Below are 13,455 nucleotides of genomic sequence, written 5' to 3' on the forward strand. Positions count from 1 at the left end.
GAACATGAAATGTAATACCTAATTTTATGACTGCTCTCATTCCCCAAACCCTATATATTTGTATCTTCTATATTCAAAGTCTAATTGCAGAAAATAGGCACCACAATTAAAATAACGAACTGAACTCTGAAGGATAGCTTGATAAATAAGGGTGCTAAGCTCAGAGACAAAATCAAAAAAATTAAACACTCAGATTGGAGAAGAGAGCCACCCTGTGGCCCCACATACAAACACTAACTGATTATCTGCAGCAGGGGATGGCATCTCTTCACTTCAAATTATGTTTTTGTTCATGGAAACTAAAGAGAATATGGATATTTTAACACTGACAAGTAGTTTGAACTTCACATTCTCTCATGATTAGGAAATTATATGAAAAATCCCAAGTAATTTACTCTCAAAATCAACTGGTCAGTCTTTACTAGTTCAAAGGTCTCCTCTTTATTTTACCACTTAGGAAAATTTAAATAAACAAATAAATAAATGGAAGCAGCTTCCAAGCTGTGATTCTGCCAATGTTTTTCAAAACTGAAAGTCCCAACTACTTGTTTCTCACAACATATAAATTCCAAAAACTTCTATCAAACTGTGCATAAAATAAAATTATGAGAAAAGGGGGACTAAGCAGATGATCCAAAAGCGGCACAACTAGAACCAGCGTACAGCAGTAACGGGTACCTGGAGAGCAAACCCAGCAGCTCTCCCAGGCTGGGAGTGGTCTCTGGGGGGTGCAAAACAGACATAACAGAGGGGCAGAAATGCCAACTGGTGGAGAAGGGTGCTTCAGGTAAGGAAGCAGCCCAGGTGCAAACACTCCATTCAGTTTTATTAAAACAGAACTACAAGTTTTTGCCTGGGCTGCAGCCAAGCAGAGCAAAGCTCTTCCCTTTCCTGCAGAAGATGACAATCATACTCTTACTGTCCTAGCTACCTCTGCCCGCCACAATAAACTTGCCAGCGCACCAACAGAACAGCCTGGGACACAGCAATGTGCCCCTACTGACCACACTTGCCTGAAAGAACAGGACTAAAGTCTCTGGGTGTTAGGAATCTATCAGGTGACCAAAATTATTTTATACAAGTACATAATGAATATTAACCACCAACAGACTTGCCTTTCAGTGGATTGAAGAAGTTGAAAAAGGACTCATTGGGTACTTGTTTCGTAATTGTTCTAACAGTGCCTCGACCCTTATGCTTCTGCTTTTTCTTGATGGTTTTGACAGTAACATTCTTTCCTTTCTTCCAGTCAATGGTACACCTACCAGGACAAGACAGCTGTCATGAACACACAATCCATGAGAAAAATCCATTACAAATGCAGGCAGGAAGCAAACCACAGCTCTATGCCAAACCTGGAAAACTAAATAAAACCAATCTGCAAACCAAATACAATGGCCCATGAAGTTCATCTGGAGGTTGGCAAAAGAGAAATGGCCTGGTCCTCTTTCAACTTGGGTGTGACCACTGCCTCAAACTTCAGACTTCTGGAACAATGGTATTATTTTCCCAAGACATTTCATCAGGACTCCGAAATGTGTATTCTGTGGCAAAGCCCTTGTGTCAAGTCTGCACGATGCACAAGAACTTGTCCTCGGCTTCCCAAGGAAGCAGGAGTTGCTGCTGCTGTTCAAGGCAGCCAAGTGAGCAGAACAAGCTGAAAAAAGGAAATAGGTGGCCACTGGGAATCTTGACGGCCAGTGCAGACCACTCCAGCCCCAGGGAGGCTGGCAAGGGCTGAGCACAGCACGCTCTCTAACACACAATCACCATGGACCCAGGAAACACCTGGCAGATCTCAATACTGCCCGCATAAGAACATGCTTGGAAAGGCCAGGCCTTTTTCTCACACGATGGCCTGGCCCTGGAAAATTATTTTTCTAAATTACTCCAGCAGGATTTCAATAAAGTCCTGAATTAACAATTAGTACTTAGTTCTGGTAAATAAACTTAATTGTTTCAAGTAAAGACTAAAACCATTTCTCAGTCAATCCAACCTGGAGAAATTAATTCTAAACCAAATTCTCTCTTTAGTGATTTATAAAGCCTGAAATCAGTGAGTCAAACAACAGCTATGCTGCCCCCACCTATCTCCAAAGCAATGAGCTGACAGCCTTGGACTCAGACTCATTCATTCAATAAGTATTTATTTGCTGAGGGTAATCCACGAATTCAATTTTAAGAACTTCAATTCATGATGTCTAGAGAACCCAATACTTTCATTAAAATGAAGAAACCGGGCACTATCCCAAAGGCTTGCACATGCAACCACGTGACTCATTTCCCAGGTTCGGCCACCATCTCCAAGTTCTGCACTACAAGCATTCCCAAACTGAAAGACTATTGAAATATCCATCTACCAGGCTTTTAAGCAGACTCAAGACTGTACTTTACTCCTTACTTCTATCTTACCCATCAAGTTACAAAATTATCTCTTCATTTTGTTTCAGAAAAACAAGGTAGAATGACATTTTCTTACCCGTCACAGTCCACAATCTCAGGACCTTCAAAGGAAAAGGGATCAGCCTTATCTGGTTCTGATTTCATCTTGTAGGTTTTTGTCAGGACTGAGTTGGTAAAGTAGTCGTTGGGTTCAAAGTGGAACTCTAACACAAAAGACTAAAAGCAGAAACTCAGAGTAAGCACCAGTTAAAATCGAAAAATAACGAGGACAGACTGCTTGCAGTACACAACACTGACTAGAAGCTATTTTGGGAAAGCTCAACAGATAGGGCCATGGAACGAGAAAAACTTCTCCATTGCAAAAAAGGCCACCATGAAGTTAAAAAAAACAAATGATGGACTGGAGGGAAATACCTGTTCAGTTCATGAGTAGGGGCATGTCCTGCTCCAATGCCTCCTCACCAATAGGGGTCAAGCTCTCCTAAAGAATCCTAGCTTCTCTTAGCTGCTCCCAACCCTTGCTTCCTGGAAGGAGGGAAGGTGACTAGGGGAAAGTAGGGGCACCAGCAGTCCATCCTCCTCCTCTCCTTTTCCGCTCAGCCTAAGCCCCAGCCCCCACCCTGCTGGGGGAAGCCAGGGTCTGTATTCTGTGCTGTGCAGTAAAAGCAGTGACCCACAGCTTTTCTCCCGGGAGGTGGGTGGGAGAAAAGGACAAATCTCTAAAAGGACAGAAAGCTCATCCCTCACTTACAAAGCATGCTACAGACCTGGAAGAGAGGTAAGCACACCGGGAAAAACGATGCAAACACGAATGCAGGCATAGGTAACATCCAACAGCAGCAACAAGGCATTTATGCTCACAAGTAACAAAACACAAGAACACCAAAATGAGATGCCTTTCTTTGGGGCAAAATGTATAAAAATATGTAGACCCAGCCAGGATTTTGGGGTACTGGGCACACTCATATACTGTCAACAGATTTTATGAAGGACAATTTGGCAATATCAAAAAAAATAATAAAATAAAAAGGCATATTCCCTGACTCAATAATTCCATTTTGAGGAACTTCTTCAATTTGAGAAAAATACCTGGATGATGCATTGGTATGTGCAAAGACATTTTACCTCATCCCTATTTATAAAAGAAAAACCTGGAAGATGAGCTTGGTCGAGTAATTTATAGACAGTTTACAAGACCAATTCTGTGCTCAGACAGCCTGGGTTCAAATCCCATCTCTGCCTTCAGTGCTGGGCAATTCGCAGAAGCTACTCAATGTCTCCGTGCTCTGCTTTTCTCCATTGCCAAGGCCAGTGGAGAGCTCCTAGCCAGATCCTGCTGTCATCCCTTCTAGAAACTGGAAATAACTCTCTCCCTCTCTAGGAGCTGCCTTGACGGTTAATCTAGACGACTTAGAACAGAGCCGGGTTTATGGACAAAGCTGGTTAAACGTTAGCTGTTTCCATTTTCATTGTAATGGTAAAACCATCAATGGAGGGGAAATTAAGAGGACTAAAAAAAAAAATACAGTAATAATTTCCTCAAAAAAAAGTTTATACATTCAAACAAATCACTTGCACAAAGGAGAATTGAAAAAGTAACTTCCAAAGAAAGGTGGAGGAGGAGGGGAGCCATGAGGGCTTAGGAAGTCAGGATCAGGGAGACAGTGTAGTTGGTTTCTAGAAGCGATGACAGCAGGACCTGGCTAGGAGCTCTCCACTGGCCTTGGCAAGAGCAAAGGAAGCGGGTAGGGCACTGCAGATGAACCACACAAAGGAAAGGCCAGTCACTTGCCTGGTAAGTCACAAGGAAAGGAAGAGGCAGCTACAGGGAATCAGCATCAAATAAAATGCCAATTTCTCTCCCAACCCTCCAGGGCTTTAAAAAAAAAAAACAACATAAAGAGGGAAGGCAAGCAGCCAACCAATGGAGAGACTGCTGTGATCCCAGAACTGTTTAAGGCTGTAACCACAGTGTGGACAACCAACCCAGGGCATGGGATGACCCCAATAATACAAATAATATTATTAGACTTGTGGTCCTTCACCATGTCCTACTCATTTTTCCCCTCCTTTTTACTTTCTCTTTTAAAGACCAGTTCTCTCTATGTTGCCCAGGCTGGTCTCGAACTCCCGGGCTCGAGCAATCCTCCACCTTGGCCTCCTAAAGTGCTGGGATTACAGGCATGAGCTACCACACCCAGCCTACTTTTCTATAGATAGATTCATATTTCTTCCTATTTTCCTTTTTTCTCTCCCCTCTGACTTTGTTCAGTCAAGAGTAACCCAAAGACAACTGAAGATGATTCAAGAAAGTGTTTAACTGCCCAAATGAAAAGTGGCTTGAAGATAAGATTGCTTAATTCACACATGCACTACAGTCAGGCAAGCCACAAATATGCTAACCACGCTCAATCTTACAAGCAACTAAAGAAATGTAAAATTAGCAGGGCCTAGGTGGCTCATGCCTGTAATCCCAACTGAACGACCTTTGGGCCTTCTAAAGCTTCATCTTCTTTCACTCAGTAAGTATACTGAAAGGAATCTAAACTAAATAAATTAACAAACATTTAATTTAACACAAATTTGGGTTCAAGTATGCTGATCATAATGCAACAATTTACAATGGGGGAGGTGGTGCATGCAGGGGAATGTTAAAACATTTTATAGCCAATGGCGGCAGTAACAACTATTCCCCCAGCCAAGCCTGTGTGATGTGACAGCAGGGTGACACTGTGCACACACCATGTGGTGTGGCAGGAGCCATGTGGCACACGTGTGCACTGTGTGTCCAGGTGGGCAAGTGCTCAAGGGAAGGGAATGAGGCATGGTGGGGAGCTGCAAAAACACCAGCCAAGACTCATTTTGAAGTTTTATTTCTCTTTATAACTTAAAATGCCTCAGATGCTTCATAATAATTTTACAAAGGAAAAAGAGTATGGGGAAACTCACTAAGCTGCTGTTATTTACTTATAAAAATCAGATTTGTATGGTGTTCTTTACACTTGCCCGTATTTTCTACATATGACTTTAATAATAGGGAAGTAAAAAGAAAAAAAGATTACTGGTCCACAGTCTACCACAACCAGAGCTCTAGTCTATGAGTCACCATGAGATGGAGGAAAAGAAGATGACAGGCTAAGAAAGAAAGAAAATTGACCTAGGAAATCATCAAACAGGTGTCCAATAAGAAAAAAGAGGCCGGGTGTGGGGGCTCACGCCTGTAATCCCAGCATTTGGGAGGCTGAGGTGAGCAGATCACGAGGTCAAGAGATTGAGACCATCCTTGCCAATGTGGTAAAATCCTGTCTCTACTAAAAATACAAAAATCAGCTGCGCGTGGTGGCGCACACCTGTAATCCCAGCTACTCGGGAGGCTGAGGCAGGAGAATAGCTTGAACTCGGGAGGCGGAGGTTGCAGTGAGCTGAGATCATAGCACTGCACTCCAGCCTGGCGACAGAGTGAGACTCCGTCTCAAAAAATAGTAATAATAAAAAGAAAAGAAAAGAAAGGGGAAAAAAAGGAACTAACCCAAAGGAGAAAAAAAGTTAATTGAGTCTGGATGAATTAAGTACAAGGAAAACACACACAGAACCTTAAAGCACCACACACTCACACCATGGGGAAGAGAATGCACACCAATGAGGGCAAACTAGGCAGACGTGCCCAGGCGGCTCCCGGGGGCCCTGTGATAAAGTCTAAACAGAAGAGATGCAAGCCCAGGAAGAAGGACCTGCTATGACCCACATGGGACAGGGAAGATGGGGTGTCCCCTCTGGAGGCAGCCCCTAGCTGGTGAGCAGGCATCACTCCTGACTCCCAGTGCCCCACCTGGAGAGAGACACCCGAATATCACCTTCCATAGTGGAAAACAGACAGGAACAGGAAAAAGTAGAAGGGACAGATACAGGTGGATCCACTGCCTGCCCCTGCCGCTGACCCAGGCATTACTTGCAGCACTTGCAGTGAAGAAATTCTACTCCTAGTGGCCCTCGTCCATTAGCCCGGGCCCCAATACTGAAGAAATCCCACTCCTAGTGGCCCTCATCCATTAGCCTGGGCCCCAGTGCTGAGATGGGGAGGAAGGAAGACACTGCTGACTGGTCCCAGGTCCCTACCACCATCACCCATCCGCAAGATCCCTAACCCACAGCCTGTCATGCAGTATTTGTCTCCAAGACCTGAAACTGAAAGCCACCAGTCAGTCAGTCATGTGTCGCTGGAAATGCTATTGCACTGGAATGGAACCCATTAGCTACAGCCAGGCTAACAGGTTAACGAACAGTGCTCCCTGGGAGAACCAGGCTAGGATGAGACAGCCTGGGGAGGCTATCTGAAGATGAGCATGTTTCCTCAGATAAAAGTAAGGGCTGACCTAGTCAAGCTTGTCTTACCAACTGGCAGGCTGATCCATGCCACTAACATTACTACTGCAATGATACACCAAAGCAAGTTTATTGGAAAGATTTGTTTCAGGACAAATCAAAGAGCAGGAAAACATTTTTCAGTCTTTGTGCCTTTTTTTTTAGGGTAAAACCTAGTAGGTTCAGATTTTCGAATAAGTGCTGTTCATATGTGTACATAGCTCCCATCTTTTTAAACGTTAAAAATACACATTAGATGCATGCAAACTTGAGAGACACTTGGGAAAAGAACGGTATCATCTCCAACCAACCGAGTAAACAAACAAACTACAAGACCGAGGGCAGGCACAGTGGACAGCACCACCACAGCCCAGGAGTTGCAGTCTGACTCCTGCGTTGGTGCCCACCTGGCTGTAGGGTCTGGAACATCACATGGTCGGCATCACTGTCAAATCATCCAGCAGAGACTCACGACTACAGTGCCAAGCACGAGACAGAAAGGCAATGGGATCCCGTCTAACTCTCAGGGAGCAAAGAGACAATGCGGTACTCAGTCTAACTCTTGGAGAGCTGTCTTGCCCAGCGCTGCCCAGCAGATGAGTGGCTAAGTGTGGGTTTTGCGGGTTTCTTGCCCCTGGCTCCAAGTTTTTCCATCTTTGTGGACTGACTCTGATGCCAACCAGAAGGTCAAGTCAGTACTCACCATAGGCTGTCCAGGGTCAGAAAACTTCACTTTAATATCCTGCAGGTGTTTCAAGATTGGTTCATCATATTCCTAATCAAAAAGAGAAAAAAAATTCCAATCGGCTTTTAAAAAACAGCACATCTCTCCCCAAGCGTCATGGCTGCATGGGCTCCCAGATGCTGCATAACTAGCCCTACTGGAATTCTGTCCTTGTCAAGTAATAACTATCAGGAAGAAACCCAAACTTATTCACCAACTCCCCGTCATAGAAAAGCAGCACCAAGGTGTCCCCTTTCCCTAGTGTGGAGCAACGGTGGGTGTCACTGACAGCGAAGGGCAGTGCCACTGACACCCGCCTGCCTGCAATACTGGGGCAAGGGCCTTCACTGCTTTCCTGCCACCAGCTGCCACTGCACACAGAGATCAGAAATGCTACCAACCAAGACTGCTGAGGAGACAGAGCAGAAGCCTGGAAGTCAGAAGAGAAGGCTAGATCAGCTACAGCCGTGGCAACCAGCTTCCCCACCTGCGGCAATAAAGTTGTGCATGCCTTAACAATGGGGGCACCTCCTGAGAAACACACCATTAGGCAATTCGGCATGCAATCATCAGAGCATACTTACACAAACCTAGACAGTGCAGCCTACTATCCACTACTGCTCCTACACTACAAACCTGTACAGCTTGTGACTGTACTGAATACTGGAAGCAGCTAGTGATGGTAATTATTTGTGTATCTAAACACAGAGAACGTACAGTAAGAATATGGTATCATAATCTTACAGGACCGCCATCCTATATGCAGTCTGTTGTGACCAAAATGTGTTATGTGGCTCATGACTGTATCCAAAATTCACTATACAGACGGTCACTTCTTTATTTTTTTTTTGAGACAGAGTCTTGCTCTGTCACCCAGGCTGGAGTGCAACGGCGCAATCTCAGCTCACTGCAAGCTCTGCCTCCCAGGTTCATTCCATTCTCCTGCCTCAGCATCCTGAGTAGCTGGGACTACGGGTGCCCGCCACCACGCCCGGCTAATTTTTTGTATTTTTAGTAGAGATGAGGTTTCACCGTGTTAGCCAGGATGGTCTCGATCTCCTGACCTCGTGATCCACCCGCCTCGGCCTCCCAAAGTGCTGGGATTACCGGCATGAGCCACCGCGCCCAGCCACACGCGGTAACTTCTTTAAGGACAGTTACACAGAGCGTGTCTGAGATCTAACTTGCAGGCACCATGGAAGAGCGTACAATTCTTATCTGTCTGTATCATTTTACAAGTGGTATTTCTTCAAACTCAGAGTTTGCTGATACCTGTCAGCTTAGAAGGTTCAAGTGAGGAAAGTCAGAAGAGGAATGGAAAGACCTGAATCCTCATAAACACGCACTGGCAGCAGGTGCTTCGTTTGTAACATTACAGTCGCTTCTTTACCCCCGAAGTCTGGGCACTGAACCTCAAAATGTCTTGAAGTTCCATTAAGTTTTTCTTAAATCATTTTTTCCCTTTTTTAGTTCTATGTAACAACTGTACTAATTTATGGGACACAGTGACATTTTGATGCACATATACAATGTGTAATAAATCAGGACCATCACCTCATTTATTTTTGAACATTCAAAACCCGTCCTCTAGCTTTCTGAAAATACACACTAAATTATCGTTAGCCACATTCACCCTACAGTGCTACAAAACACCGGAACTTACTCCTCCAATCTAGCAGTGACTCTGTATCCAATAACGGACCTGTCCCTGTTTGTTCTCCCCTCTCTCTCCCTCTAAGCCTTTAACAACTCTGCTTCGGTAAGCTGTTTTTGTAGCTCCCTCATGAGTGTGAACATGAGGTATTTCCCTTTCTGTGCCTGACTTTCCATTAAGTGAGTCCTAATTTTCAACTCTTTTGACATTATAGAAAAAAAAAAAACAGCGACAAAAAGATACCTGCAAGTATTTAGACAAAAAGTAACCCAAAGGCAGTTGCGAAATGGGCCACACCTGCATGCGATGTTCAGTCTCCAACACTGCGCGTGCCACCCATGGAGGCATGCACTGGCTCTCGATCACCAAGATGAACACCTTCACCAGCATGCTTTCCAGAGATGGCACTGGGAACTTCAAACTCATCCCACTCAAAGACGCAGTGCCCACTGATGTTTTCCCAAACTTCATAAAATAACCATTATGTTCTAATTTCCTCAAGCAGCCATGTACCCTGTGGGTCAAAATTTAAATGTCCAGGGCAGATATAAGGCAATGCCCCACACTGGCAGACACTCAAGACTCAGGAAGCAAAGACACAAACAACACTGGAAGCATCACACTCAGATCATAAAGCCGCCATCTCAAATTTTCCACTCTACTTGAAGGAATATATTTCAACTATCCCCAAATTTAGAACAAAGGGATTCAGAGTTAATCCAACTTTGGAATTTAATATTTGACCAAAATGAGCTGGGCACAGTGGCGCACACCTGCAGTCCCAGTTACTTGGGAGGACCACTTGAGGCTAAGAGACTGAGACAGCAGTGCACTGACTGTGCCTATGAAAAGCCACTGACCTCTAGGCTGGGTATCATAGCAAGACCACGTCCCTTAAAAAGGAAAAGGATTCTCTCAGAAATGGCAGACTCCAACACCAGACATTAAAACATAATTGTTGGCCGGGCGCAGTGGCTCACGCCTGTAATCCCAGCACTTTGGGAGGCTGAGGCGGACGGGATCATGAGGTCAGGAGATCGAGACTATCTTGGCTAACATGGTGAAACCTCGTCTCTACTAAAAATACAAAAAATTAGCCGGGCATGGTGGCGGGTACCTGTAGTCCCAGATACTCGGGAGGCTGAGGCAGAAGAATGGCGTGAACCCGGAAGGCGGAGCTTGCAGCGAGCTGAGAACATGCCACTGCACTCCAGCCTGGGCAACAGAGCAAGACTCCGTAAAAAAAAAAAAAAGTGTTAAAAAATCAAAATAGAACATGCTACCGTTACCTGCTATGAGGTTACAAACAGTACAAATAACATTTCCTCATTTTCTGCATATTAAATGAGTACTCTATCAACCCCTGCATATCTTTTTAAAGCTTTTAAAACAAAAAGCAACAAGACACCTCTTGGCTGAAATGCTGAAGCACTGACACTAATACAGAGGTGCTGGGAGAATGAGAAGGGACACCCCATTAAAATGTGGCCAAATGCCTCACTGTGCTCTCAAAACCCAAGGCAGCGCTATCCATGGCCAGTGACCCCAATGCCATAACCAGGTGGCCACATGCACAGAAGGGGACACCAAAACTCACTCAAGTCACCTAACTCTTGCTCCCAAACCCTGTTATCACTGCACCCCCAATCCCACGTGAAGATGCTCCAACCCTGCAGCATAAGCATCACCCTGGGGCCCATGAGACAGGCAGCCCCACAGAACCAGAATCTGCACTGCCATGGCCACTCCCCATGCCCCGCGAAGTCTGAGAAGAACTAACCTAAGAGCTAGTCTTTCCACCTGCTCCCTACCATGGGGATTTTCAACTCTCAGCATGCATATCAGAGTTCCTAAAACCACCTCAAAACTCTCAGTGCCGTGGTGACAGATGAGGCATTCAGTTTTTGCTATTTAGTTTTTAAAGCTGCTCAGGTGATTGTAATACACAGTCAGGGTGAGACTACGGCTCTGGTACACATTACTTAATTTTTCCAATGAAATTCTGGTGCATGGCATTCTTTTAAAAGTATGGTCTAGTCTTCGTAAATTCCACCTTTTCATATAAAAAGGAAGCTCAGATCAGGAAAAACCAAGGCTGTTCTATTTTAGATGCTTTCTGCTCTGGAAGGAGAATAAGAAATACATCATTCTTTCCATCTTGAATTCTCAAGTTTTGGCTTAGGACACAGGATAAGCATGAAACAAGGGAGGTAGCAGAGGCAGCAATGTGATACATTTGTGAAAACCATTAAAAAACGTAGCTGTAAAATCCCGTGCAAATTACAATACAGCAGTTTGTAAAGGACAACAGACAGTGGCTATGCTCTGTGATGGGAGAAGCACTCTGCCCACACAAGCAGAGCCTGGAGCTGTCCTGAGCAAGTGTGAATGTAGATGTACTGTTTCTGGGGACTCTGGAGCAATAAAAACTGACAGCAAGTCAGTCAGTGAGACTTAAGGCAAGATTTGTTTCTGTGTTGTAGAAACTTCTATTATAACTAATTTCAGGGAAAACCAAATTTGTCACCTTTTAATTTGTTCACCATTTCACTGTAGAAAGTAAAATGTCAAGGCAAGACAAAATCAGAAATGTTGGTTGGTTTTGTTTTTTTTTTTTTTTTGAGACAGGGTCTCACTCTGTCACCCACCAGGATGAAGTGTAGCGCCATGATCATGGCTTACCACAGCCTCGACCTCCTGGGCTCAGGTGATCCTCCTGCCTCAGCCTCCCAAGTACCTGGGACCACAGGTGCACAACACAATGCCCGGCTAACTTCTGTATTTTTTGTAGAGATGGGATTTCGCCATGCTGCCCACGCTGGTCTTAAACAATCTGCCTACCTCAGCCTCCCAAAGTGCTGGGGCTACAGACATGAGCTACCATGCCTGGCCTTCTTTTTTTTTTTTTTTGAGACGGAGTCTTTGCTCTGTCACCCAGGCTGGGGTGCAGTGGCGCGAACTCGGCTCACTACAAGCTCTGCCTCCTGGGTTTACGCCATTCTCCAACCTCAGCCTCCCGAGTAGCTGGGACTACAGGCGCCCGCCACCTCGCCCGGCTAGTTTTTTTTGTACTTTTAGTAGAGACGGGGTTTCACCGTGTTAGCCAGGATGGTCTCGATCTCCTGACCTTGTGATCCGCCCGTCTCGGCCTCCCAAAGTGCTGGGATTACAGGCGTGAGCCACCGCGCCCGGCGGCCTTCTTTTTTTAAAATACACACTTTTCAAGAGAAATGATCAGAAAATATTAGCAACTTGTTCAAAAATTCACTGGGATGTGTGTGTGTATACACACACACAGAACTTATCCCTTCAAAATTCATTCTCCTACTCTGGTCTCCCGCCCTCACCCTTTCCTGCGCACTCACACCACAGTAAGACACAGATGCGCTCTTGAATCTATTCACAGGCGAGACAACAGACGTTTACAGGAGGTAAAAGGAATTGATTTGAAAGTTTTGGATCAGGCTGAGCTGCCTGGCTTTCCACCAAGAACTGCAAAAGACAGCGTGGAAGCCCCACTGTGAATAAACCATTCACTGTGAGATCAGGACTGCTCACCTTAGGTCCTGGTCACAGAAAGTGCCCTTCCGCCCACTATGAACAACCTTTCAACGCCCAGTTTAGTGCTTAAAAAAATGCCATAGATAAGTAATGTTAGAAGACTACCACATAATCTCTCTATAAGATAGAAATGTGCTTACCTGGACTAATTCACTTAGCATATCTACATTTCTAAAGATGGTAAACCAGAACTCTGGAATTCCTTTGGGATTTGGCTCTTCAGCTGTTGCTGCTTCTTTTTCTGTTATGACTACTTTATTTTTCATGTCTCCCTAAAAAAAATAAAGATGCAAAAAGATCGCAAAAAATACAAATTTAAAAATAACGCAGTGGCTTAATGTAGAGTACCATTTCCAAATCCTGTATTATCTCCGATCAAAAACCTTTCTTTCAGAGTCTGCATCTCCAAACCATTCACTGTGCCATGCAACACTTCTCAGATGCTTCTGAGGGAAAAAAGCAGTCAAGGCGTTATATCCACATGGAATTCCTTATGATTTCACATCAAAGGCGAAGAAACTGAAGAGATGACAAAGTGCCACCAACTCTGGGAAAGGTCATCCAGTGCTAACTCTGTGAGGTGCCATCCTGAGACAATCATCATCACAAATGCAGATGCAAAGACTGTACATCAACCTTAAGGAAATGGAATGCAAATATGCAGAACATCTATCACTGGGAAAAAAAAGTCCAGTCCAAGGATCAGTAAGTTCACTTGGACTAATAATCTGACCTCTGGTTAAAATTTGTG

The 13,455-nt window shown here is 44.6% G+C and overlaps 1 protein-coding gene and 1 non-coding gene across 26 annotated transcripts in view; both read right to left on the reverse strand.

Moving 5' to 3' along the window:
* NAP1L4 (nucleosome assembly protein 1 like 4) overlaps positions 1 to 13,455 on the reverse strand; it is a 47,783-nt gene that overhangs the window by 13,876 nt on the left and 20,452 nt on the right. For all 25 annotated transcript variants that reach the window (XM_077961751.1, XM_028833077.2, XM_028833078.2 and 22 more), the window contains 4 exons: positions 12,845 to 12,976; positions 7,469 to 7,540; positions 2,480 to 2,619; positions 1,116 to 1,261 (listed from right to left, as the gene is read on the reverse strand). In XM_077961751.1, the coding sequence (XP_077817877.1) occupies positions 1,116 to 1,261; positions 2,480 to 2,619; positions 7,469 to 7,540; positions 12,845 to 12,970 (484 nt within the window). In that variant the 5' untranslated portion in view covers positions 12,971 to 12,976. The remainder of the gene's footprint in view (positions 1 to 1,115; positions 1,262 to 2,479; positions 2,620 to 7,468; positions 7,541 to 12,844; positions 12,977 to 13,455) is intronic.
* LOC114672538 (small nucleolar RNA SNORA54) lies at positions 6,568 to 6,691 on the reverse strand. Its single transcript, XR_003722944.1, has one exon. It is a non-coding gene; the product is annotated as a small nucleolar RNA SNORA54 (small nucleolar RNA).

This window comes from Macaca mulatta, chromosome 14 (genome assembly GCF_049350105.2).
Source record: "Macaca mulatta isolate MMU2019108-1 chromosome 14, T2T-MMU8v2.0, whole genome shotgun sequence".
Lineage (NCBI taxonomy): Eukaryota > Metazoa > Chordata > Mammalia > Primates > Cercopithecidae > Macaca > Macaca mulatta.